Genomic DNA, 27,735 nt, shown 5'->3' with positions numbered 1-27,735 from the left:
CTCTGCCAAGACGGTGACTAATGCAAAGGAGTCAAGTACGTCACTGATAACCTATAATGAAATTAGCCTTAAGTTTTAGGTTGCAAAGGTATCATACCTCTATGCAGTATTAAGCGAAGCAAGAGGGGTATTGAAATAGTAACCAAATGTCCCCAACAGTTTAATTCAAAGAAAATGTGTTGCTCCATAAAGTCCAAACCATCTTGCTTTTTGTGAAGAAAATGTCATTGTAAGTGTAAATAACAGAGTTCAGGCAAAATCGTTTCAGAGAAAACACATTCTGATTGGTGTCCTCCGTCAATAGTTGCCCTTTAGACAAGTCCTTTTACTCCAAATAATTCAACGTATCATCTTTTAAAGGGAAAAAAAAATCACCCATACCCTCTTATAATTTCCTGCTTTATATTTGTGCCCCCTTCTAGCTCCCAAAATAAGTTCAGTAAGTTAGGTTGAAAGAATAGAGATAAAATATTTGAATTTCAGAAGAAAATACTTGACCTCTTCAAAAAGAAAGATGCTTAAATTTACTTCAAAGGCTACAAATCACTGCAGGAAAATAAAAGAAAACCCCTCTTCTATTTGTAGCAAGGAAAATGGTGGAGAAAGAATCTCAGAAGGGTCCATATTTATTGATGTGCATGTTGTTCAGACATCTCCTGGTACTCTGATCTCCCTGGGATCTTAAGGAAGCCTGGGGAAGACAAAGGCCCATCTAGCTCACAGACCCTTAGGAAATAGTATACCTTTTTGGTACCATTAGTGGTACAGAAGCAAGAACTGTGGTGTCTGTACCCAGATCAAAAGTGTGATCAGTTCTGCAAACTTACTATCATTTCTACTTCATCACCACCCAATTTGCCCCTCTCCTACCACAATAGGACCAATACCCCATCACAAATAATTAGGGCTGTCCATGGGAAAATGCAAAAAGGGCACGTCAACATTATTCTTGGAGGCACCCCGGGCATGTCCTTTTCTTCTGATACACAACACTGCTAGAGACATCTGGGTGTGGCCAACTCTTGGTACCCAAGGTTCAGAAATCTTTTGGTCAAGAATAACTCTTTGCACAGTCCCAAGGCTAAATGGCTCCTGCAGGCTCTTCTCCTTAGAGAAGGTAGTGATGATGTTAGAAAAGGCTTTGCATCAAGAAAGCAAAAGAGAGCCAAAGAAGGCCAAAAGCATATGCCAGAAATTTCCCTTCCTTAACTGGGTTGCCATGTGGAACCCCAAATTATAGTTCTGTATCAAGACTTACAATTCTTTCTAATTTGTGAATTAGGAAACCAAGGCTGGTAAAAGTTAAGTGACTTGTTCAGGTTCACCCAGCTGGTGAGCTCTGGCACCAGGACAAAACCCAGATCTCTCTGACTCCAAGTGGCACATCGTCCTGTGAATCCCATGCTGCAAATACCTCACCGGTGTAGCTTTACTATAAAATGTGTTTTGCAGTTGCAGATTGCATTCTATTAGAAGCCAAAATGTATGAAATGAAGTGGTTTGTGTATCATGAGGAAGCATTTCAGGATTCACTCTGCAAGACCTGCTTGTTTGTCACTTATAGCATATCTGAGAACACATCCCTGCCTGCTCTCTTCCCTGACCTTTGTCTCCTTCCAGTTTTTAAAAAACATAGTCCCATTACCTTTCATCTCTATATATTAACCATAATATTGTATTGGGTTTTTATTGATTTCAGAGAGAGGAAGGGAAAGGGAGAGAGAGATAGAAACATCAATGGGAGAGAAAGATAGAAGCATCCCTGAGAGAGAATCATTGATCGGCTGCCTCCTGCACGTCCCCTACTGGGGATCAAGCCTGCAACTGGGCATGTGCCCTGACCAGGAATCAGACTGTGACCTCCTGGTTCATGGGTCAACACTCAACCACTGAGCCACACCAACTGGGCTGTTTTTATTTTTAATATAGATTTAGTCTCTGCTCCCTCTCTTTGTAAATACATACAAGGTATTCTTCCCATGTTTCTGTAGACTTTAGTGAACCATGTTGAACCAATATGCGTACTCATGTTAGATATTTAGAAGTGAAGGTGGGGCTGTAATTCTTTTCAGGCAACCAGACTTTTTTCATTATAGGATGGAAGATTTAATGAGTAAATTTCTAGGCAAAACTTCATTCCTTACATATGAGGGGGAAAGGGCCCATGAGGTTTATTCCTAGTGCCAAGATGATTAATGACCAATCCATACCCAAGGCTCTCAGTCCTGAGTCTTCCTTCCTGATCATTTGATTAGCCAGTTCTCTGTGTAACATGTTCCTAACGTATTTGTTTTAACTTTATGTGTAAAGCTAAATTTAAGCAGCTTAAATCCACTATGACATAACATTTTAATGTCAGAAATGTCTGATTTCTCTTCAATCACCAGAATTTACCTTAGAAACACTCAAAAATATGTATGTTGAGGAAACAAATGATCAAATAAGTGTTTAAATAACACATATCCTTTAAACAGATAAAGATTAGAAGAAGCTTTTCTTAGGATGTCTTTTTAAAAATCTTTTCCTTTATAGAATTAGGTTATAAATGCCTAATCAAAATAAAATGATCTCTCCTTAAGTTAAAACACTATATATCAGATTCAGCTTCACTGAAAGTTAATAGGAAAGTTCTTTATTTAGACATATTTGGGGATGATAAAAATTTTCTGTAAACTTCGTTGAGACTTCTTTATCTATGGCTAAGTCTGTGATTTTTACCAAAGTTAAAAGGAGCTCAAGTTGTTTCTAAAATCAAAGAACAGACAGAAGTTCAAGTGGGTTGTAAACTTGGCAAAAACATGTTCTACCAAGAAAAAAAGGATTCAGCCTCAAAAATCTGTTACTGTGCGTGCATCTTCTTGTTTTCCTTTTGTAGGAGCAAAGTCCAGAAAAGAGAACCATAACATCACACAAAGCAATGGGGTATATTTTGTGTGACTGAAGGTATAAAAATTGCTGGTTTGAAATTAGGCCAACCCATACAACTGCTTTTGAAGTCCATTTGAAATAGGCCACCTTATGCCCACAATTCATGCTTCAAGTCTAGGTGTAAAACCTTACGTGCTGAGCATTGTCATGATAATGTTTTAAATGACCACCACTAATCTGGGGCTCAAAGGTAGAGATAAGTTTTCTAATGTATTTTTGTTCCCATTTTACTATCTGTAGATCCATGATTGTCCTTTCACTTCCTTTCACTTCTGTTGTCACGCTTCCCTTTGTTATCATGAATATCCCAAAGACAGATACAATTTGATGTGTTTTTCCCCTGTGGTAAGTATTCAGGCTTTCTTTTCTGAATAGCTTTTAGCATTTGAATCCAGTTTCACACATTCATCAGGGAAACCATGCTCTAGAGGAGGAACCAGGGCTGCTGGAGCCCCAGAAAAAAGGACTTTGTTTTCAATGTGCCCAAAAGCTCTTGTTATGAAGGCAGATTTACTCTTTGTAATGACATCCTCAGAGCTTATTCTTAGAATGCTAGACCGTGAACTTCTGGAGAGGAGAGACATAGTCTCACTCATCATGTGTCCCCGGGACCTAGCACACTGTCCGGCACACAGTAGGTAAGTATTTGTGGAATGAATATGTACATACAGCCAGCTTTTTTTAGAGAATGGCCAATCAGCTGTTTTAAGATAATTTTACTTTATTTGGTTGCTCAGAAGGCATACCTTGTGAATTATGTGTTTCTAAAACAAGTATGTTGGGGAAGATGTTTTTCATTGTCCCCACGTGAGATTAAAGGGCATTCTTAGTATGTTTCTTTGACACCTATTTATCCTTAATCTGTGGCTTTGTCCACAGACAAGCTCATCAAACGCAGGTGATGACTTTTATCAGAAATTAAAATGACTTAGAAGCAGTAAAAAAAAAAAATATTAGTGGGGGAAAGGGTGACATGAAGATATTCTTTAGAGACTCATTAAAATGAATAGGACTGAGATGAAAGTGATTAAATACGACAGTTATGGAGGACAGTGCCCAATCCTCTCTCCATCTTTCCTCTGAGCTTGAGTGAGTTGACGTTACCCAAACCACTTTTTTTATTAAAAAGCAGAGTAATCATAATTAAAATAGAAAGATACAATGCTATGTGAAAACTACGTTGACCATGGCAAGGCATTCATACTAGTCTGGTTGACTGTGGTGGGGGTAGCACTCCATGGCTGGCAGGAGTAGATAGCCCAGGATCACTCCCAAGTCTGAAAAAACAGGGAAGGGATCGCATTACTGGAGCCTGCTGGACGTGGGAACCTTAGAAAGGAAACTCCACCAGGAGTTCTTACCATGAAGTTATACAGCTGTTTTCAAAAAGTCCCTGAAAGAGGTGGTGGCAAATAAATACTCCACACTCCTCCTCCTGCCCTTCAGTCTCCCACTTCTGGCGCCTCCTACTGACTGAAAACTGTGAAAGCCTGGAGCACAGACAGGGCCACGAAGGACTGGAGTGGGGGCAATGAAAGAACAGCCCACACTCTGACTTCCTGAGATTTCCCCTTGTCTTTGGCGCAGCCATGCGTCCTACAACTTCCCTAGTTGAAAATCATGAGCCCGATTCTTGATGAAAATCTTAGTTCTCCAGCTTAGAGACTCCAAATTTCTTATTTCCTGTCACATCCGGGATTATTGCTTTTGATGTAGCAGGCTGCCACGTAAAAGGACTTCTACTGCCTCTTACTGTCTGAGCGTTTGACATAATCACCTGGCCATCAGCCTGTTAACTTATCAAAAATAATGTTTGCTCCTAGACAGCTTCACGAGAGAAAAGGCATTTGGACTGGTTGTCTCTAGGACTATGGTGATTGAATCAGTGCAGAAATGCAAAGTTCCAAATGAATTGGTATTACATTTGCAGTCCACCTACCGTCTCAAATGGTGACAGGGACATTGTTCGTTTTGCACTGGAAACTTCTTCTATTTTAAGATCTGAGATTAGCACTGGCTCTTCATTAAAATTTGTCCTCACAGAGAAGGAAGAATTAATTGCTTCAGGAATATTTGCCACAGTCACAAATATTCTCAGCCTCTCGACTTGGCTCACAGCAAGAATGTGTCTTCAATCTATGGGTAACACAGATAGACTTCAGAATGAAGATCAAAATTACCCTAGACGGGATAGAACCATGGTCCCAAAATAGCTAGATCAAATTTCACAAGAGTGCTACTTGAAGTCATTCATTTACTTTTCAAAACATGTATCTCTTGAAGTCAAAGCAGAGACTGGTGTGGGTAGGACACAATGCAGGGCATACGTTCTGACTAGCCTCACCCGACAGCAGACTGTATGTGTGGAAGTGAACTATCAGAACACATCTCGAGTTCGAGTTGCAGATTTTAAAGCGGACATTATTAAGCAAGAGCTTATTTAAGACACAAATGTATAAGACACAAATGGTCTGGAAGCCCTACCCCATGATGGCTCACTTCAGGGATCTGGGGAGAGTTAGGCCGGAGGGTAACAGGCCTGGAGGGTATGAGACAGCTGCTTTGAAAGGAGGTTGTTAGAATGACTGTATTACTCCACGGAGCAGAGCTATGACCAACAAACAGAAATGCTAAAGTAGGTTTGACTCCTAATAGAATCATTTTCTAAAAGGTATGATATGTCCTGTCTACATCGGAGTAGGTCCATGTCACATAAGTGTGTAAGCCCTAACTAGATGGCCCTCTATAAGGAAAGTTCCAGAAGGAATTCCTGTACTGGATGGTGGATGGCACCATCCTGGCTTCCTAAGCTTCCTGCTCCCTGTGGAGTGACTGTGGCCCACTCTCAAGTGCAGACAACCCACCCTGCTCCCTGTTGTCTAAATCCAGCTGCTCATACACTGGCTACCGCCCAGCTTCTGGAGGCAGTTGAGTTTGCATAATCTGTAATGTCACAGAATTTTCTACCATTGGGAGACAGAAGAGAGGGGAACTTGGCAAGGAAATAGGTAAAGCAGAACAGTAAAGAAAAGATGAAGATGGTAAACCCTAAAGAGTCTGATTGAACCATTTCTTTGGCTCGACACGATTCCAGAGTACATCACACCCCTAAGGCTCCTGTTCTGTTCCCCTGCCCTCATTTATATTGCAATCCCATAGGCTTTTCCCCCTGAGCCTCATAACTCAGACTAAGTTATGTGGAAAACTTGCCTGTAGGATTCAGGAGCTCTTATTACCAACCCAGTTTCCACAAGCAGCTTTCCCACTGCTTTTTCCTACAAGACTGAGCCATCTGAGATTGGCAAGGCCCTGGCTCCTCCTTGTGGTTGGTGTAAGGCTGCCACCTGGTGATTGCTCGGACAAAGTGCCTGAGGCATGTCTCCTCCCAAGCAGAAATGTTTCCAAAGGTGAATGGGTCCTTCCCAGGTAGGATCCACCAATCTGAGGAAAGTAAAATCTAGTTAACACTACTATTACTAATTATGTTCACTAATGAAATGGAATGATATTAATAGTGATTGAGTTCTAGTAAATATTAAGATGCTCTACAGCAAAAATATGTGTGTGTGTGTGTATATATACACGTATACATTTTATGTCATTTTACCATATGCATAAATATTCGTTTATATATTATTGGATGTGATCCTCATCGCAACCCCACAAGTAAAATACGATTACCATATTCATTCTTTTCCCCATGAGGAAACAGGCTCAGCGAGCATAGTGACAGGTCCAAGATCGCACAGCCAGGAGGAAGGAGAGACTGAAGCTGAACTCAGCAGATCCAGCTCCGGGTTTTCAAGATGATAGTTATGGAGCCTACCTGGATCTCAGGAGCTTACTGCATAGAGAAGTTATGGGATTGCCATGAGAGGGAACCAGCAGCTTAAGGAGCAGGACAAACTCATGCAGGGGTGGGCAGCTCTTTGGAACAGGACCCACCCAGTAGGGAAGGGTTTGAATAACAAGATCTATCAGGGAAAAGGACTGGTAGGCAGAAGGTGGGAAGCCAAGGCCCCTGTCTAGTGGAATCATAAAGATCTATGGCTCCTTGGGCATAGTAAGTGTATAGGGAAAATCCCACGGGAGGTGAGGACGCTTCTAAAGTTCTCCCAGTCTTGGGCTCATTTCAGGAACTGGGCTGGGTTGGCCTGGGGGTGCTGGTCCTGCTTGCATGACTCTTGCCAGATGCCAACTTATCTTCCCCAAAGTCAAGACCCATCTGAGTACTCTGTCCTGCCAATGCTCTGTGAATTGGGAGGTTTTGGAAGCTGGCGGTGGGAACATGCATTGTTCCAGGTCTGGGGGAGTGTTGGGCATTGAATCTTCGAATCCTTTCCAATGCTTCTTTCCACGGTCTTCTGAGTTTCCTTGCATGCATGGCTGATCAGTATTTGGCTGAAAACTCAAGAGGGACCCTTGAGTTCTCTCTTTGTGCAGCTCTCTCCTTTCTCCCACCCAACTCTGTGGACTCCAGTTGGCTCAGCTTCTCCAGACTCAGTTCTGTCTCCTCAACCCAGGGAGTCTGCCAGGGTCTGCCTGCTTCACTCTCCCTGCAGCCTGGACTGTGAACTCTCTCAAGGCAGGAGGCTGGGTCATTATAGGCTCCTGTGATTTTTTCCTGCCTGTCAGGGTCTGCCATCTTTAATCACCCGATGTCCATTTTCTTGAAAGCGTGTTTTCATATACTTTGTCCAATTTTTAAATTATTTCAGGAGGTAGGGAAATCTAGTTTTTATTACTTCAGCTTGCCAGAAGCAGAGGTCTTATTTAGGTCTATGACTAGCATTTTTTTTTAATATTTTACCCTTAATTATGCGGTAAGAATAGCTATGTCTAAGAACATGGTTTTCTCAAAACTTTGCTTGAATTTCTTTCATGTCCCTAAGATTCAGTATTAAAAATGTATGTCCTCTGGGTTTTAGTCTTTCATTTTATTTGAAGGGAATTCATGAATGTGGAGTTCCTAAATTTTAATTCTACAAATCTAAGCTTTTTTTCCTGTTTACATTGACCTCAGGGGGTAGGAGGTGTAGCTGGGGTTTGGGCTGATAGGCCACCTCTGGGACCTCATGAGTGTCTATGAACCAGGAAGCTGACTTTCACCAAATACTGAATCTGCTGGTGCCTTGATCTTGGACTTCTATGTCTCTCCATGGGACCATGGGACCATGGGACCATGTCTCTCCCAGTGGTCTTGCTGTCTTTGCTCAGACACATGGCTGGCGAGGCTGGAGAGAAGTCCTGTGAGGAGAGGAGGCGCCGCCCTTGTTAGTGCAGCTGGCCTTGAAGGCTGGACCTAGAACACAGAAGGAGAATGGAGTGTCTGTGTGTTTTTTCCTCTGAATTCTTCTGCAGCAGCTGTTCTTCAAGCCAAGGCAAGTTCCCTACTTCTCATCTACGTACCACACATCCAAGCACTCCGCCCACCAACCAGCAGCCGTTTCCTTTCCACCTACCCCCAGTCTTTTCTTCCAGGACAAATAAGACTCCTCCTGCTTTTTGCAACATAAGGAAGCTCCATTCCAACCACCCTCTTCTCAGGAGACTTCCTCTTCTAGCCCATAAAGTAGTGTAAAGGGAAGCATTTCTCATTCAGAAGAGAAATCCTACAGTTTAACCAGTAGCAGGGTGACTCCCTAGCGACCTCCCATTCCCCCCACCCGTTAAGAAGAAGTTACAAATGCAGGATTCCAAGATGCTGGTGCTTACAGTCGTTACCTGCCCACATGTAACATCGTTCTTCTCTGCCCCTTCCAGCCTCTCAAAATTGCCAGAGCAGCCCTCGAAAACATGACACGAGCTTGTCCTATAAATAGAGTCCAGATGAGGCTTGTAAAGAGTTCCTACCCAACATTTAGTCAAAAGAAAAAGAATGGCTATGTCTGAGTCCATTTGGGGCTGCGGTTGCCGTGTATGCCATGAACCGGGTGGCTTATAAGCAACAGAGATTTATTTCTCTCAGTTCTGGAGGCTGGAAGTCCAAGGTCATGGCACCAGCAGATTCGGTGTCTGGTGAAAGTCAGCCTCCTGGTCCAGAGGTGCTCATCTTTTCTCTGTGTCCTCGCCTAGGGGAAGGGGCGAGGGAGTTTTCTGGGGTCTCCTTCTATAAAGACACTAATCCCGTTCATAAGAGCTCTGACCTCATTACCAGATAACCTCCCAAAGGCCCCATCTCCTAATGCTATCTCCTTGGGGGTTCGAATTTCATCATATGAATGGGGGGAGGGACACAAATATTCAGTTCAGTGCAATATATATGTATGCACACAGATGTATAGATTTGGAGTGTTATGTTTTGTTAGCGTGACATTTAAGGCATATGTGTTTCCGTCTGGATTTTCTTCCCCTTAGTAATGATACATTTCACACTCATATTGTTACTTAGTGCTGAGAGACGTTAGTTCCTCTGTCTTTGTTTCCTGTTTTACTCCTCGTATTAGGAAAGCAGCGACACACTTTTACGTGGACCTCTGACAGTTGAGGAAAGAAACCTTGGAATCGCCTCATTCATTTACACTTCCACGCAGCGGGCGTTTATTGAGGATCTACGGCGTGTCGGCCACATGGAGGGTTTCAGGCCAGTCTTGTCACCCTGTTCTCACTCTACTCACCAGGCCTCCTCACTTCTCTCTGCAGGCACCACAGTGAGCAGAGCAAACAGCTGCCAGTCTGACAGCAGCGGGTTCCTGGAGGAGCCACCGGACCCGCCAGCCCCGCAGGTAGGGGCCGTGTGGGGGCTGGGAGAGGATTGGAGGACGTACGAGACTGAAATGTGCTGCCGCAATTGGGAAAGGCACCCAATGCTTAGAACACATGAGCCACAGGCACCCAAGGGACAGAGGACATTAAATGAGGAGCCAGAAAGCTCAGCATCCCTTTCCCTTTTAGTTTCTTTTGCTTTTACTAAACAAAGAAGCTGAGCCTCATAGGAAGAAGGTCCCAGTTAAAGTAGGAAACTGACGAAAACTGAGTGTGTAACCCTTATCTCCTGACTCAATGGTAATGATAAGGCAAAAAAGAAAGCACTTCTTACACCTAGAGCCTCCCCCCTTCCTGACCCCTTTCCCTTTATCCTGGTTTCTTCCACAGATGCCCTCCTTGCCTGGAGGCCCAAGTCCTGCTGAGAATGGAAGTAGAAAGCCCAGGGGTCAGGGTCAGCACTCAGGGGCACTCCAGGACTGCCAGCCAGAGGCAGGCGAGTCTGGCTCCAAAAGTGTGGTGAGCACAGCTTCTTCTGGTCAAGACTGGAGTGTCTTAGAGGACAAGTCTTCAACAGCTGTGGTGGAGAAAGAGTCTCAGCTCGAGGCCACGGGGGGACCACCAGAACGGTTGGCCTCAGATATGGCCCTGGACGTGGCCAGCACTGGGGGAGAACACCCCAGGAAAGACAGCCATCAGAGGCAGCCCCCGCCCGTGCCCCACACCCAGCATGAGGCCAGTGTCGGCACACCGGCCTCCAGACGTGACCATCCTCTGGAGTTTATGGTGACCCACCTCACAGAAGGGAAGGATGGGTTCCTGAGGCCGGAGGGAGCAGGGGGCCTGTGTGTGCAGAGCCTCCACTGTGAGCCTCAGAGGTCACCTGGAGTGGGTCAACCTCAAGACAAGTTCCTTCCTGTTGACTCTGAGGCCCCAAGAGAAGCAGAAAGCAGTCAACTCTGTCCTGACATCAACTGCACCTTCCTGACTCAGCATGTCCCCAAGCCCGGCGAGGCCACACCCCATACAGTTGACCTTATTCAAACATCTGAGAAGTCCGTTCCCCACCCCGATAAGCTGTCTGGAGGTACCTCTCCCCAAATGAAGCCAAGGTGTAGAGCTTGGGGTCACATACCCCCCAGGGCAGAATCTGAGATGGGAACCCTTCCTTCAGATGCTGACTCAAGCGCTGTCAGCTCCGAGTCTGTGACAACCCAGATGTCCTGCAACCTGGTGTCAGCTGCTCAGAATGCTGTGGCCTTGGGGACTGATTCTAGAAGAACAACTTTAGAATGCACTGTGTGTGACCCTGTTAGCACAGCAGAACCTGTCCTGGGGGCCGAAGCCAGGCAGTTCAGTGATGTCTCTGTTCAGACTTCTTTGTGTGAGCCCAGGTCCTGGCATCGCTGTGCAGCTCCAGGAAACGAGGCCCGGCCCCTCACCAAATCTGTCTCTCTAGACACGGGCTTCCCTAGTCCCTGCCCAGCGGACATCTGCCGTGCTGCACCTGCCCCCTGCTGTGACTGTTGTCATCGCCATCCCCACCGCCACTCAGCCTGCGGGCATGGCCCACTCTGGCACCGTCACCCAGAAGCCCAGTTCATGAAGACTGCGGTGCGGGAGCTGTGCTCTGTAAGTATTCACCCCTGCAGGTCGGGGAGGCAGACGAGGCCACACACACCCCTCAGGGATGCCGACTGGCCTCCCTTTCTGAATGCAGGCTCAGGGCACACCTTCTTGTTGCGGACCAGGAGTAGTATTTGCAGAGTGCTTTATGATTTATGGTATCTTCTCACAAATCTCTCCTTATGTCATACTTCGCATTACCTTGTGAAGTACAGAAGGCCACCTTTCTTATTAATTCCCATTTTACAGAGGGCTGTGGTACCCTGCCTGAATTCGTGTGTAAGGTTATAAGTACGAGTGCATCTGAATGCCATCTTCCGTTCAGTCTAAGGAACCAGTTCTCTGTCTTACATCCGCGTAGCTGTATAATCTTGCATGAGCCCATCAGTCTATCTGAGCCTATTTGGAGTCGCCCCAACTGTGTGGAGAGATCTGGCCACTGGAAATAGATGTTCCTCCTGATTGGAGTCTATGACATATTGCACTTCTGCAGAAAATACAGGGCTTTGCGGCCCAACATCAGACTTGCATATAGCTTTTAAATGAACGGGAGTTCAGATGAGTGTGCCTGTCACCATCCCATGTCTTCCTGTACCTCATCTCACATTGACTCAGCCTTCTCTCCTCTTAAAATTTGCAATTATACAAAAAATGGTACTTTTATATCAAATTGATTTGGCATTATACACCTGCTGAAATGCATACTACATGGGTTTTACTAGAGACAATGCATTTATTTCTCTTAATTTAAATCCAAGGAACCACAAACACACACTCAAAGGAAACAATCAAAACACACATACCTGTGCATATCTGTACTCCTGTGCAGGTGTACACACACTCACACAGAGAGAAAGGGAAAAGCAAGTGAAACTAATGTATTTCAGTCACCCGTAAGAAGAGGCTACTTAAATAAACTAAGGAACAAACTCAAGAACAAAGAGACAAAACACCTACAGTGAGCGAGCCTGGGTGTGTAAGGCCTGAAAAAATATCCTGGAGAAAAATGGCTCTAAGTTAGATGCTAGGTGCTAGCTAGGGGGAGAAAAATTAATGATCAAAATAATGAAAAAGTTATCTAGAACATAGGTCTTGAACCAAGTGGAAATTATAGACAGTGACAGATACCGTCCCTTACATGACAATGGGAGTTCCAAACAGGTATGGCAATTAAGAGCATTGCAGTTTAAAAGCTCAGAAGAACACCCCACTGCCCCCTTTATATAGAAGGATGTAATAGTGCAGGGAAACACTAGGCTGGTGAATGCCATTTGTGTGGTCTTGTGCATTACCTAAGACAATGGTTTACTGACATAATTAAATTATTATATAGAAGTGAATTCTTCACAATGATTTGTTAATTTTTTGAATATTTTTCAGAAAAGGAAATAAGATGTATCAGAAATTAGATTTTTGGATATTAGAAAATTCTTTTTTAATGTTCATGACTTAGATTTAAAGAAAGAGAAAAGCATATACCATTTAAAAGGTAATATGAGCCATTTCAAAAGTTCATTGCTGTTCGGTGATGTTGTATTATATATACCCAGATCTTATATTGCAAAAAAGAGTTCAAAATAGTCCCTCCCCCTTTTTATTTTATTTTATTTTTTGTTTAAGGTTTCCTTTTTTCTGCAACTACTTCAATACTGGTTCTAGAGCCAAAATGTATATTTAGTGTTTCCAAATGACCAGAAGATGGCAGTGTTTCAGAATTTTCCATGTCATTCCTTACACAGGGAACCATAGGCCATCTATCCCAGCCCCCATACCTTCCAATCACAAAAACTCAAAAAACTAGATGAAATCTAAAATTCAATGATTACAATGTTCAGCCTACTTGAGTGCCATATTTCCATGTCCCTGGCCTCACTGTCATAGAATGTGATCACCTTATAGGAACCTAGTGGTACTACTCATCAGCTCACTCTCAAGGGACAAATAACTTCTCCATGTGGCCAGCCACACTGTAGTCCCTACTGTGACTCCGAACAGAAATGAGCCGGGAGGCTTGGCTTTGAAATCTGACTGTCGTTTTTTGACCTTGGACACGTTAGCCATTCTGTCACGATACTCGATCTCTGAAAGTCCTTCATGATCTCTAAGACCTTTTCTGATTTGAAGAGCCACAATTGTAGTCACCTTTCAACACTTGCCAACACTAGTGATGCTTCAAACACTCCTCTCACTGATTCCAATGCACTCACACCGAAGCAAAAGTAACTAGGGAGTTTGCTACACAAAGAAGGTTATTCGGCATAAAATTTAGAAGATAAAAAAAGAATGAAAACCCAACTCTCCAAGCAAAATGATGGAGAGTTTTCAAAATAAAAATATCACTCTTAGGAAAATATTTTCATTGTGACAATTCTGATAAGCAAAAAGAAATAGCCATCGGGCTGCCAGCATCTTGGCCATGTGGTTTGAGGAGAAGGTAAGAATCTGGGACTTCTTAGAAGCAGGTCTGGGAGGAAGTACCGGAGCTGTAAGGCAGGTTTCCATGGAAGAAAGAAGAAAAGGTTAAAAGACACCTGCCTGAGAAATCAGCTTCTTTAAAGAGCTTCCCAGAATCCCAGCTCCATGCTCTCCACTTCCACCTCATTGCTATCTACATGCCAGGAATGCTGAGAAACAGAGTTTCTTACTTAGACATATTGCTGCCCCTAAGCTATTGGAATTTGCTAGTAAGAATAAAGAGGGGAAAGATAGTGAGTAGGCAACTAGCAGCCTCTGCCATGCCCATCAGGAAGGGGGTCCAAACCCATGGCCTGGTGGAGAGAGCATTAGGCTCCAACTAGCATGTGCATCACTCAAAGTCAGATGGGTAGGGATGCGGAGGTTTTAGGTTATGGACCCATTCAAAGCACGGTCCAACCTGGGCTGGAAAACAAGAGATAGCCGGTAAGAACTCAGCACATCAGCAGAGTGCCTGACAAATGGACTGGGCTTGGTGGCTCTAAGAATATAATTAAGTAAGGACACCAAGGCAGAAGCACAGACATGCAGAGAAAGGAAGATGTAGAGGATGATTCCCATCAGGAGTGATGGGGAGCAGGACTGGGGGGACAGTCCAATCCTAGATTCCACTTCATGGGGGGATGGGATGCCCACCTGTGCCTGCCTCTTTGTGGATGGCCTTCTTAGCTGCCTGGAGATGGTTCTCCGATTTCAATCACCAGGGACTGTGGTAAAGCCAAGCTAAGACGAACAAAAATTTTCTTAGAAGACTCTCTAATTAAACATAACCATCTGAACAGATGTGTTCAATGTTATAGAGACTCAGAGTGAGGCAGCACTCGGCAACAAAGTGAAATGAGAAAGACTCCACTTTTCTAAATGCAAGCCCGTACTCTAGCCCTCTGCCCTCCTCTCCTCCATCTATCACATGGGTGGGGAACATCTGGCCCATGGGCCATATAAGGTCCAAGAAATTATTTGGTCTGGCCCTGCCAAGGCGTTAGGGGTGAGTTCATTAAATATTTGACCAAATGCAGCAGGCTAATTTTTAAGTTGATAATTTTGTGTGGCCTGCAAATGATATTATAAATATCCAAATGGCCCTTGGCAGACAAAAGTTCACCCCTGATCTAAACTCTCCCATCCCGGTATCAGCTAGTCCTCCAGACTGTCTTCCCATCTCCAGGACAGAATGTCTCCAGGGCCATCCAACAGCTTCTACCCTCCTGTCCCAGCCAAGTACTGCCTCCAGCTGCTGGGAGAAGCCCAAGGCTGGCCTTTCCCTCTTCTCTTCCCCACACATTAGCAGTGGGGCAAAGCGGTGAACCCGGTGGGATGGTGGGCCCCACCCTGGCACCTCCTGCGTTGAATCAGGACTCCCTCCCTAGCTCTCTCTGCTGGTTCTCAGTACACAGCCCTGGAGATGGAAGCAATGAGGACGCTCTGCCAGTGTTTCCAGGAGCACTTGGAGGACATGGAAAAGCACCTCACAGGGCAGCAGGCCCTCTTTTCCAGGGACATGTCCGAAGAGGAGAGGTAATTATCTGAGGGAGCCATAAGAGTAAGTACCAACCCCACACCTGAAGCAGAAAGGTGATCAGGGCAGGACAGATGAGCGCCCTGGAGCAGGGCTACGGAGAAACTGGCCAGCTTCTCCTGGCTCTCATGCTTTCCTTCTCCTTTTCTAAGTGGGAGTCTGTGAGAGCCATTTGCCAGACAGCAACACTTACCCTTGATGGCCATGGCTCTCTGAGGTCAGAATGCGGGCAGCAGCTGGGAAGAGGGGGCTGGCCAGTAGGACATCTTTAATCAATGCCAGTGGGACTCGTGTAAATGCAGATGTCGGAGTTTTGGGGGTTTTGAAAATCTGCATTATTTTCACATAGATCAAAAGTATGTGATCCAGCCGAAACCGGTTTGGCTCAGTGGATAGAGCATCGGCTTGCGGACTGAAGGGTCCCAGGTTCGATTCCGGTCAGGGGCATGTACCTGGGTTGCGGGCACATCCCCAGTGGGAGATGTGCAGGAGGCAGCTGATCGATGTTTCTCTCTCATCGATGTTTCTAACTCTCTATCTCTCTCCCTTCCTCTCTGTAAAAAATCAATAAAATATATTAAAAAAAAAAAAAGTATGTGATCCAAAAGTAGATGAGTAGTTGCCTGAAGCTGAGGGACTAGGGATTAGTGGTACAAGGTCATGACGGTTCTTATTGGAAGATGCACGTGTCCCAAACCTGGATGTTGCCAGTTACACAGCTTAGCAAATTCCCTACAAATCATTGAATTGTACTCTTAACATAGGTAAACTTCATGGCAGGTAAATTATCCTGCAGTGGAGTTATTTAAAAAGAAAACCTACTCTAGGAATGTGCCCGTGTCTGCAACTGATACAAATGACGAAGGTGACATTCTCCTGTAAGAAATAGCAAAGGCATGACCTACATTTTGGGAGGAGCAGTGGGAGATGGTCCTTGGATGGGGGTGGCTGTGGAATTTGGTTTTCTATTATGTGCCTGCAGGAAGGAGGCCGAGCAACTGCAGACTTTACGCAAGGCCGTGCGGCAGCAGGTGGAGGAGCTGGAGCTGCAGTTAGGAGACCGGGCTCAGCAAATCAGACAAGGGATCCTGTTGGTACGGCACGCGGGGGTGTGGGGCTGGACTGTATCCTGACCCCCGTAGGAGGGTGTGTTCGGTGAGAAACCTGAGTGTGCAGTCATTTACGACTCCTGGGTTATGTGCCAGCACCTTCATTTTCAATATAAAGACATTGACATCCAGGAAAGTACACTGCTCTGCTCAAGGCCACGTGGCTGGTGAGGGTGACTCAGGATGAGAGCTCGGGGCCCCTGACTCCCATGCCAGCCTTTCTCTCTGCCCTGTAAATTCCAGATAAGTATTAGCCCATTTTCCAAATGAGAAGAAGAAACGCATTTTTGGACCAAACACTAGCTGAGTCCTCGCCAGAATCTGCTGCTGGCCAAGCCCACGCTAGAGAATTCACCTCCCACAAATGCCTTCCCACAGTCTGAGTTAGGTGTTTGGTGTAAATAAGGTACATTGTCCACTCTTTCTGTCTCTGTTTTTCTTTTAGCAGCTTGATCTTCTCACAGGAGAACCACCTGCATACGATACAAACCTGCACCCTTATGACTGGACAGAAGAAAAGAATGGCCAGATTTCACACACCCACATCCACCCAGCCATGGCCCCTGGGGCTGCCTTTCCTCCGGACGATGGCCAGCAGGCTCCCTGCTCAGGTAGGACCCATCTGGCTGCCTTCCTCTCCCACCCCACCTAGGAGAGCCACCCTGGGATATCTCCTCCAGCCCAGGAAGAGTTAGGTCCAGCCCCTGGGTCAAACTGTCCTGCTGGAGAGAAGGACACCAGTGTCTCCCTCTAGATCAGAGTGTGTTTGATGGCCCTCCTGCAAAATGTAAGAGCACATTCTAGCCAGAGCAAGCCTCTCTCAACTTTCCCCGAGGAGAAGTGTCTGTCAGGCTTTCATGGGCTGTTTTTTATTTTTAAACATTCCACTCAATGGCTAAACCCAGGAGGAACTCAGAATCTTTTAATTTCCATTCAATACAGAATAAGTGAGCACCAACTATGTGCCTGGCACAGGTAATCTGTGCTGGCCAACATGTATACAGTAAGTCCTCACTTAACATCATCAATAGGTTCTGGGACTTTAAGCAAAATGTCATATAATGAAACCAATTTCACCATAGGCTCCTTGGATAATAAGAGTTAAGATCCTATGGCATTTAATCAACATCTTTATTGAAATATAGAGAACTGCTTTGCTTTGTATAAAACAATGTTATGTCCTGGGATTTCTCTTCATTATGCTCAAAGTGAGACACATCTACATCTGTCTATGAAAAGTCACAGCCCACTACGTCATATAACATTCTCTTTATAAAGACACATGTTACGGACTTAATTATGTCTATTGCCACCCGCCCCCCAAATTCATATCCTGAAGCCCTAGCTCCCATGTACCGTAATGGCATTGGGAGCTAGGGTGTTTAAGGAGATAATTAAGGTTAAATGTAGTCACAAAGGTGGGACCCTAATCCAACAAGACAGGTGTCTTTATACAAAGAAGGAGGCACACCAGCGAGCCCTCTCTTCCCATTTCCACAGGGGAAAGGCCATGCAAAGACCCAGAGGAAAGGCAGCTGTCTACAAGCCAGGAAGAGAGTCCTCAGCAGAAACCAGCCCTGCTGGCACCTTGATTTTGGACTTCTGGCCTCTAGAACTCTGAACAAGTGAACCTCTGTTGTCTGAGCCACCCGGTTGGTGATGTTCTATGATGGCAGCCCAGATTTCAGTTCCAAGAAGCGGGGTGCTGCTGTAACAAATGACCTAAAAACATGAGAGCGGCTCTGGAGCTGGGCAAAGGGTTGGGGCTGGAAGAGTTTTGGGGTGCCTATCTCTTCAGAACAAGCATTCTGTCTTTTCTGGGTGGTAGTCTATCCTGTTCAGTTCTCAACGCCTCGGTATGTTGCTTATGATGAAGTCCTATGCATCATAGGTCATGATGGGTCCAATCCTTTATATACAGATTGAAAGGATCCCTTTCTCTTGCTAGCTCCTCTCTGTGAATCCCCCCACCTTCTCTGACTCCTACGAGTTCCTTTTCCTGGCTCTGCCTACAGAACCCCGGTTTTAGCATCCATGCACGATAATGAACTTCCTGAAACTGGGTCTACCTCAGGGAAAAACAGCAAAACAAGAGCCTGCCGATTCCCCACTGCTGGAGTTGCTACACCCGATGCCACCTCCATGGCTGCTGCCATTGCCACTGCCATGGGGATGCCACTTCCTTGGCATGATGATCGTAGGGCTTAGAAAGGAGAGATCTCTTTTCCCATCAGCTCCTTCCCCAACCCTCTAGCCCAAGAGAGAGGTTTTTTTCTTGAATTTTTCTTTTTCTGTTTCACAGTTTCAAGATTCAGGCTGCCCTGGAATCTAAGCCAGAAAATAGGGGAGGAAAGAAACTCATCTCCAGGAGCTAGTTCTTTGAGTTTTTATTCTCTTCCCCAGTTGACTTGCTATTACATACTTTTAAGAGTCTTCAGGTAGTTGCTCTGCATATACTGAATAGGACTTTTCATTATTATCAGTGGGAAAGAAAGGGAGGAGCACTTACGCTATCTTAATCAGAACTGAAATTTATCGCTTCTCGGCCTTTTGGCTAAGATCAAGTGTAGAACTGAAATTTGCCAACCTAAAGTGATATAAATATTCGCATTATCATAAAAGATGTTCAATGTAAGTCAGATAGAAGAACAACAAACATGGTAAAATCATTATCCCCATTTTAAAGATGAGGAATCAGAGACTTGCAGGGACTAAGTGGCTTGCTCAATGTCACACAACTGGAAAACCAGGCCTGAGCCTGGGCTGGCCTGACTGCAGCACCGCCACCCCAGCTCTGCCTCGTGCCCGAGAGGGGCGAGAGGTGTAGACACTCAGATTACATGTGAGGATCAGGCAGTCGTCCTCTCTGAGGCCTGTGCTTTCCTAGCTTTCAGCATCGATTAGGTCAAGTTAAAAGATGTGCTTATGCACAGGGCAGGTTGGGATTTAATATCGCTTTGTGTTGGTTATTGGGCAGGTGTTTGTTTAAAGAAAGTGGAAACAGGTGTGTGGGCCCTGATTCAATTACATGATGGAGAGGAACACACTGATCCATGGCCATTTTCAAGGAGAGATGCTGATTGTGCTAATTAATCATTTGTCTGTCAGGACATAATAGAAACTGATGTTCCAGTTACCATTGGAATGGAACACAGACTCACGTGTCTGGCTCCCCAGCAACCAGATGCAACTGTTTATGGTGACAGCAATGATGATGCAGTACCCGAATCCTCCTGGATTACCAGGTCTGAGATGGTTTGAAGGAAAGGTGTTTTATAAACTCGTGCCAACAGCACGGGACATCATCCAACAGGAATTGTCTCTCAAAGGAATTTTTCCCTTCAAAGAGATTTATTGAGACCTTTTAGGTCAGGATGGCATCCCAGAGATGGGGCTGAATGGAGTACCTTCCCACGCTGTGTGGCACAGCACTCAGTCCACCTCACCTAACCAAGACATCTATGCTCAGAATGGAGTGTCATCATAATTCTGAGTAGTCTTTTAAAAACATAAATCAGATACTTTGCTCTCCCACATAAGAATCTCCAGTGACTTTTCAGTACATTTATAATTAAATCCCAACTCTCTACCAAGATCTACAAAGCTCTACACAACCCCACCCTGCATCCCTCTGTGACCTCATATCATACTGCTCTCTCCCTCTCTGTCTCCCTCTTACTGTGATTCAATTTCTTGGATCTTCTTGCTAATTCCTGGTCATCTTAGGCCATTTTTACTTCAGGAGCATTTTGGGTGCTGTTCCTTCTTTGCGTTTGCTATTCTGCTTTCCCCAAATATTCAGAGGGCTGGGATCTTCTCATTCAGATCTCTGTTCAAATGCCACTCCTTCAGAAAAGCTTCCCTTAACAACCCTATTCGAAATGGGGCTTCTTCCTGTATACATTTCTATTTATTTTCTGCCCACTTATCCGCCTTTGTTTTCTTCATAGCATTTATTACGTGGATTTTTATTGCTTTATTTGTTTACTTGTTCAGTGGCTGTATCCCTTCCTAGAATGTAAACTTTATGGGGAAGAGACTTGTCTGTCGTCATCTTTCCATATTTTATCCCCAGGCCTAAAACACAGAAGAATTTGATGAGTGAATGGACAAGAGAATTAATTCACTCATTCGTGAACATATCAACACTAATAAACATTGGGTATACATAAATAAGACATAGTCTAATCCACCAAGGAATTTTTAGTTTGGGGAGGAAAACACACATAGCTAAGAATCTCTTCATGTTACTTCTTTGTTTATACCTTTCAGAAACTCCCCATCAATAGCAAGGTTTTTGAGTCTGGGATCATCAGTTTCACCAGGCAGTGGAGACATTGAGAAAAAAATTATTAGGACAACATGGCAAGTCTTTAATAAAGTTAATGCAACCTAAGCAATAGTGTTCTCACTTTTGCTTCAGAATTCACCTCCTTTTAAGTTAGAGGAGTTGTCTCTTGGTTGCAGGGAAGCCAGCCACCAAAGACCATGTATTTTATGGTCTCGCTGATATAAAATGTCCAGAATAATCAAATTTCTAGAGACAGAACATAGACTGGCATTTGTCTAGGGCTAGACAATGAAGCAGGGGAATGGACATGACTGCTAATGATGGTACAAGATTTCTTTTGGGGGTGATGAAAATATCCAGAAATTAGATTATGGTGATGATTACACAATACTGAACATACACTAAAACCATTACATTGTTCACTTTCATTACAGTGTATGTAAATTATATCTCAGCAAAGTGCTGAAAACAAATAAGGCAAGCGAGCAAACACCTGAGTCAGAGAGTCTCCTGAGAGGAAAGGGCAAGTCCATCACCTGTGTTTGCTGGGACTGAATTTGCCCAGAAAGAAGGTGAGGGTGGAACCAGCGGAGGAAGGAGGAAGTAGGGACCAGGTCCGATAGGGGCTCTAGCCATGGCTGGGAGTTGGATTTTATTTTGAATAGTGAGAAGCCATTGAAGGGTTTGAAGTTGGACAGTGACAGGATGTGGTACATTTTAACATCTTATAAGAATGCCTTGTGTGTGGTTGACTCCAGGCACGAAAGGACGTAGCGAGACCTACTATAGTAATATGGGCAGCACTCAAACTGTAATAGATTTATTTTATTCTCTTTCCTCTTCTTTTCATCATAAACAAAAAGCAAGGTCACTTTATATTTAGCAGAAAACTCCTCATGAATTGTCCCAGAAAAAGACACTAGCCAAAATATCCGAACCCCTATTAACCTTTAGTACCTCAAACAAGCCGTACATCACTGGTCACAAGAGAACAATCTATTAATAATGAAAAATGTAGACTACTCTTATGTAATTGGTCCTTATAGAAATGGTATTATCCTAATTTAGCATTAAAACCTGCTTTTCATTCCAAATAGCACTATCCGAGTAAAGCACAGGCCACATATTTGTCTATCAACTCTATACCAATTTCCTGGCTCACAGCAGCCAATGGTTTTCCTACATCACAAACCAACTACAGTCTTCAGTGCTATATTTGGAAGAGGAACAATAAGGCATCTGTAGAAAAACAGCATTTGCATTAGACTCCACTTCTTGTCTAAGGGGTTATTTTCACTGAGCAATCTCAAGTGGGCGGCAAAGAATAGACAGGCTTTGTTAGACCATTACTCATGTAATGAGATTTGAGGTCTGCTATTCAACACATTTTTCAATGGGCACTTTCCCCAGGGCTGAATTGCTGCCTACAGACAGTTTGATTATCAAATACAATTTTAAAATAAAAGAGTACAAAATGCCCCTTCTCTTCTCTGGCCCCCATCCTTCGGAGTTTGTCAGTTTATCTCATAGAGGAAGTTTGCTCAGCCAGGGACTATCTCAGCCTTGGAATGCCTGACTCCTTTAACCATCCTCCCTCCTGTGACAGGTCCCAAGCTATTACTCCAGTTGGCCCAGGTATTTCTGTCAGGAGCCAGTTGACCCTGAAGTATGAGTGATTTGACACCTTGTCTTTCAGTCAGTTCCAAACATTCATACACCACATGCCCACTTCACCATAAAGTTGAGCCAGACCCATCGGGGATTGTAATGATCCTTCAAGAGCCTGTTTATCAATTAATACCTGCTCCTGCTTTGGCCCAATTTTCTTCCAGGCTCTTTCCTTTATGATCCTGCACATCTGACTGTGACCTCTAGCTTTGCCTTTCATTTCTCTAACTGGTAACTATTGACAGTTAGAGCTTGGATTCTAGAGAAACCATGCTGCCCTTTAAGAAAGACTACAGGTAACTAGAACTTCAGGCCCAAGCCCTGAGGTTTTTGTGGCTTCTCTTGCTTGTTCTCATCATTAGGATCTTGCAGTTTTCTGCATCTTAACTGGTAGCAGAAGTTGCTCCCCATCTGTGGATATAATGAGTACATATCGAAGGTTCATGGAGCTATCGCCTCTTACTAGATGTTCTCACGCATGATTTTCAAAATTTCACTGAGTCACCAAATATAGATTTTTGTCTAAGTTGACCCAGGAGGTTCCTATTTGACAAAATTAAACTTGATTTTATCATTAACAGGAATTTGAGGGGTGGATATATGAGGCAAAGGGAAAGGGAAGAGGTTGAGTAGGTGTCTACTATAAACCAGGCACTGTGTCACATACCTTTATGCTATTATCTCTTTTAAAACTCATCACAACTTTGTAAGACAGATATTACTATCTTCCTGTTACAGGTGGGAAAATGGGGTCTCAGAGATTAAATCGTCTGTGGTCTCCCAGACTATAACTAGATATGATAGCATCTAAGCCCAATTCTCTATGCTTTCAAACCGTATGCTTTCTTTCTTAGTATAGTATATGCTTGAGATAAGAATGTGTGTGGGGCACAGGGAGGAAATTATGTAGGCAGGTAGGAGAGGTAAGATGGGATCAGATCAAGTGAGTTTTGATTGAAGGTGTAGGTAGATGCTTGAAATTGACCTCAAGGGCAATTGCTATCAATTCAGGTTCCTGGATTGTGATGGGAATTTAAGAAAAGTCTTTCTGGAAACACTGACGGACATAAGGCTGGCTGACTTATTCTCCCCACAGTGTGCCCCCCAAATGCAAACCCAAATGAGCGTGCAACCTAGCAATAACCGTGCACTTGCTTTGCAAATGCAGCTTACAGGCTGATCCTCTCACCTTTCCTTCAGGCCAGAGGTCACTGGAGCTGCTCCTGGGTAGGAATTCTAGAGCTTCCCTGTCGGACCAGTGTGTGCTGGACAGACCGGAGGAGAGCCAGAGCTCTGCAGTGGCCCTGGCCAGAACCTGGGCAGGAGTTTCCCACCGGCTTTATGAATGCAGTCATCTGCGGCGTGTAATTTCCTTGAAACCAAGGACAGAGTTATAGCCGCTATTTTACATACATGCTGGGTTTGAAATTTGCTTTCACATATTCCTGAATTGTGTGTCATTTTTCATGTAGTTGAAACCAAAGAGGGAAAGTCCTAAAAGTTTAAGATTTTTTCCACACCATAAAAACCTTAGTCAACACTTTTCCTTGTGCTTATAGAGAGTTAATGAACTTATTAATATTTTTGTAGCACAATTCAAACATGATAACCCCTCATTTAACTACCTCTGAGCAGCAAAAGCTTTAAACTGCATTGCACATACCTGAAAATTCTATGTGCCCTCTGGGGAAATAGATGTGCTTGCTTCCTCCGTGTTTAGAAACCCCCATAAACAGTGTGTGGAGGCTGCCACCGTTACCATCTGGCAGTCCCCTCCTGGTTTCCTCCAACTACTTACAGGAGCACTCACAGTCACATTGACAAGCTTTGGTGATGCGGTGGGGAATAGGCTCAGTGCCTTTATGTGCCACCTCTCTGGTGGTGGAGAGTTCTCAGAATCCAGGCAGCTCTCAGATTTGGAAAATTGTAACAGCTTAGCTGGAAGGAAGCAAGCATGGGAAAGAGCAGTGCATTCCTTCTCCGCCCGCCTTTTTATCCTCGTGTGCTGTGAGAGGCCTCAGGGACAGGGTGCCCTTGATGACTTAGGGCTGCATGGACAGCATCATTTCAGCATGCTTCTCATCTGTAGCTCACTGTCTTAATTGAGTGTCAGAGAAGCCATGGTAGAATTAATATTCAAGCAAAGCTTTGGGTTAGTAACCGACTAGTAGCCACATGGCTCCCTTGCTGTCCTGCTGAGTGGTGATCACTCTTTTATACAATAGCCAGATGTCCAGCTCTGAAAGAATAAACTCAGCTTGGTTTTCGAGAGGGAGCAAATGATGGGTCAGATCTGTTCAAATGCAGGAGAACCGAAGAGCATGAGGCAGAGACCACCAGCGCAGAGACCACCAATGCAGGGACCACCATACCATAGAGTACTTCTCAGCAATAAAAAAGAATTACCTCTTGATATATGCAACAACCTGGATGAATCTCCAGAGAATTAAGCTGAGTGGAAAAAAAAGGCCAATAGAAAAGTTACATGGTATATAATTCCATTTATATAATAGTCTGGAAATGACAGCATTATAGGAGTAGAGGACAGATTAGTGGTTAGCAGGGGTTAAGATGGGGCAGAGAGAAGAGGAATAGAAGAGGGGGTGATTATAATAAAAAAGACATGGGGGAGCCTCATGGAGGTGGAAGTAATCAGTAACTTGACTGTGGTGGTGGATACATGAAGCTACATGGGGGATAAAATTGTGTAGAACTTACACACAGATACACACACACACACACACACACACACACACACAAGGGGAGAGATTGGAATAAGACAAGTGAACTATAACTGTAACAATGTCACTACCTGGTTGTACTATAATCTTACAAAATGTCACTATTGGGGGAAACTGGGCATAATATAGAAGGGGTCTATCTCTCTGTATTATTTTTTATAATGGCATGTCAATCTCCACTAACCTAAAGTAAATTAATAATATTACCCCTTATTTCAGTAAGTACCTATTAAGTATTTGACAATTAATTTCTGAAATATTAAATTTGTTCTATAGCTTTATTTCAATTGGATGAAAATACAGATATCAGAATTTGGTACTAATGAACTCAGATAGTCTTCTGTTATGAAGAACTAAAATGTGGTTAAAGCTTCCCAACCAGAGACGTAGACACTTATTCACCAGAAGATACTGATCTGAAACAGTTACTTCTCTCTCAGGGCTTAAGGAGACAACCAAAGAGATCCAGCAAGATCTCTGGGATAAAACCTACTGCAAACGTTTACTGTGTGTCTCCGCTCTCTCTCTCTCTCTCTCTCCCTCTATCCAAGGAGCTGGAGCCCCATCACCCACCTACACAGACACTGCCTTAGACTCATTTTAGAAGGCAGATATTTGAAGTGCACATTTTATCAGCTGTTGACTAAAATAAATGGTCTGGAAATGTACATCACTGCGATCACTCTTATTCATTAAGATGGAATATCTGAGACTAAAATAAAAGCATATTCATTTAAAGCGAGTTACCATTAGGCATCCATCCGCAATGCAGCCAGGAGCCATTCATGCAGCCACACATCCAAGGGCTCGTGGACCCACAAATCATGCCATGGACACATGGCTCCTTGCACTTACGCTGGGAGCACCGGAGGCCAGGGGTCTCTGACTTCCATGTGGCACATATGTGGCTGTTACTGAGAGCTCTCCGAGGTATAGATTTACATTACCATCTGCCATCGAGTTGCTGTTTACATCTGCCTGAAAGGTGGGGGGAGGGTTGGGCACAATCAATCAAAGTGCGCATAGAAGAAGACCATGAAAAAAACACCCGACAACAGCCTGAACTTGGGAGATGTGCACATGTCTATTCAAAGGGGAAATAAGGAATTCAGACTCTTCTCTCTTTGAAAAACTCCCTTTGAACTTGGGAAATTAAGTGACAAAAGAGCGTTTTAAAATTCCTCACACAGTTCAGCTTCTCTGAGGAGCCTCAGAAGGAATCTCAACGTTATATGACTTAAAAATAATTTAATGCTAAGTGGGGCTGATAAAAATCTAAAACTTTCACTCTATGAAAGGCTCCGTTAAAAGTTTGAAAAGTCAAGCTATAAACTGGGAGAAAACATTTGCAAACATATATTTCTAATAAAGGACTCGTATCTAGGTTGTCAAAAGAAATTTGAAAACTCAACAGTGAAAAAAAGCAATCCAATAAGAAAACGGGTGAAAGACATGAAGAGACAGACCTTTCACCGAAGGAACATACACATGGCACGCAAGCATACGAAAACACGTTCAACATCATCAGGCAACAGGGGAAGGCAAATGAGCCCCTCAGCGAGACACCACCTCACACCGATGAGAATGACTTACAAAAACTGTAACAACACAGACTGCTGGCAAACAGGCGGAGAAGCTGGGTCCTTCATAAAAAGCTGGTGGGAACAGGAAAGGAGCCACCCTGGGCAACAGTTTCTTACACAGTTAAACATGTGAGTGCCCTAAGAGCCAGCAATTGCACTCTGGGGCAATTATCCAGGGAAATGAGTGCTCATGTTTACACTAAAGCCTGTACGTGAATTTTCATAGCAGCTTTATTTGTAGTCACCAAACACTAGGGACGATCAGGTGTCCTAGAGCAAGCAGGTGGTTGAACTTTGGTGCAGACCATGGAATACTACTCAGCGACAAAAAGAAACAAGTTGTTAGCACATGAGATAAATTGGGTGAATCCCCAAGAATAATGCTGAGGGAGGGGGGGAACAAATCCAAAAAGATACCTCTGTATGCTTCCTTTTATATAACATTTTGAAAGGACAGACTTATAGAAATGGGAAACAGATTAGTGGCTGCCAGGGGTTAAGGAGTGGGAGGGGCAGGGAAAGGGAGGTCAGGGAGGGAGAGGGTGGGGGAGGCTACGCAAGGCCGCCATGAGGGATGTTGTGGTCATGTTGCTGTTTTGTATCTGACTGTATCAATATCAATATGCTGGTTGAGATAGTGTACTATAGTTTTGCAAGATGGTACCATTGCTTAAAGGGCACAGGAGCACTCTTTATTATTTCTTACAACTGCATGTGAATTGACAGTTATCTCGGAAAAGGTTTAATTTAAAAAGAATTGAAGAGTTTAGGAAGAAGGTGTATATTTCCCACTGGTGTTTGGAAATGAAGATACTGTTAAGCCACTGGCCAGCCAGGCTGTTGATGAGAAAAGAGGAGCAGGCAGTTTGGTACAGAGCTGACTCCGGGGACTGGCCCTCAGCACCTGGGGTCTCCGTCCTGTCCTAGGCAGGAGCATTACCTTGTGGCGGCCTTTGTCTCTCTTTAAGGGTCCACTAAGGACCAAGACAAACTGGAGCCAACAGGGAAGCCCCTGCCTGCCGATGGGTTACCATGGCCTCTGCAGAAATTCTAACCCCACGAGTCAACCTGGGGTGCGTGTATTAGGGTC

General features: G+C 44.3%; 1 protein-coding gene across 1 annotated transcript in view; it reads left to right on the top strand.

Moving 5' to 3' along the window:
- ITPRID1 (ITPR interacting domain containing 1) overlaps window positions 1-17,014 on the top strand; it is a 50,722-nt gene extending 33,708 nt beyond the window's left edge. Inside the window, exons 9-13 of the mRNA XM_036328983.1 lie at window positions 9,571-9,653; window positions 10,024-11,265; window positions 15,125-15,252; window positions 16,236-16,347; window positions 16,808-17,014. Coding sequence (XP_036184876.1) covers window positions 9,571-9,653; window positions 10,024-11,265; window positions 15,125-15,252; window positions 16,236-16,347; window positions 16,808-17,014 — 1,772 coding nt within the window. The remainder of the gene's footprint in view (window positions 1-9,570; window positions 9,654-10,023; window positions 11,266-15,124; window positions 15,253-16,235; window positions 16,348-16,807) is intronic.
- The last annotated feature ends 10,721 nt before the right edge of the window (window positions 17,015-27,735 follow it).

The sequence above is a fragment of the Myotis myotis genome, unplaced genomic scaffold (assembly GCF_014108235.1).
Source record: "Myotis myotis isolate mMyoMyo1 unplaced genomic scaffold, mMyoMyo1.p scaffold_m19_p_11, whole genome shotgun sequence".
Classification (NCBI taxonomy): domain Eukaryota; kingdom Metazoa; phylum Chordata; class Mammalia; order Chiroptera; family Vespertilionidae; genus Myotis; species Myotis myotis.
The sequence above is the reverse complement of the archived record's forward strand: the minus strand, read 5'-3'. Positions and strand labels throughout refer to the sequence as shown.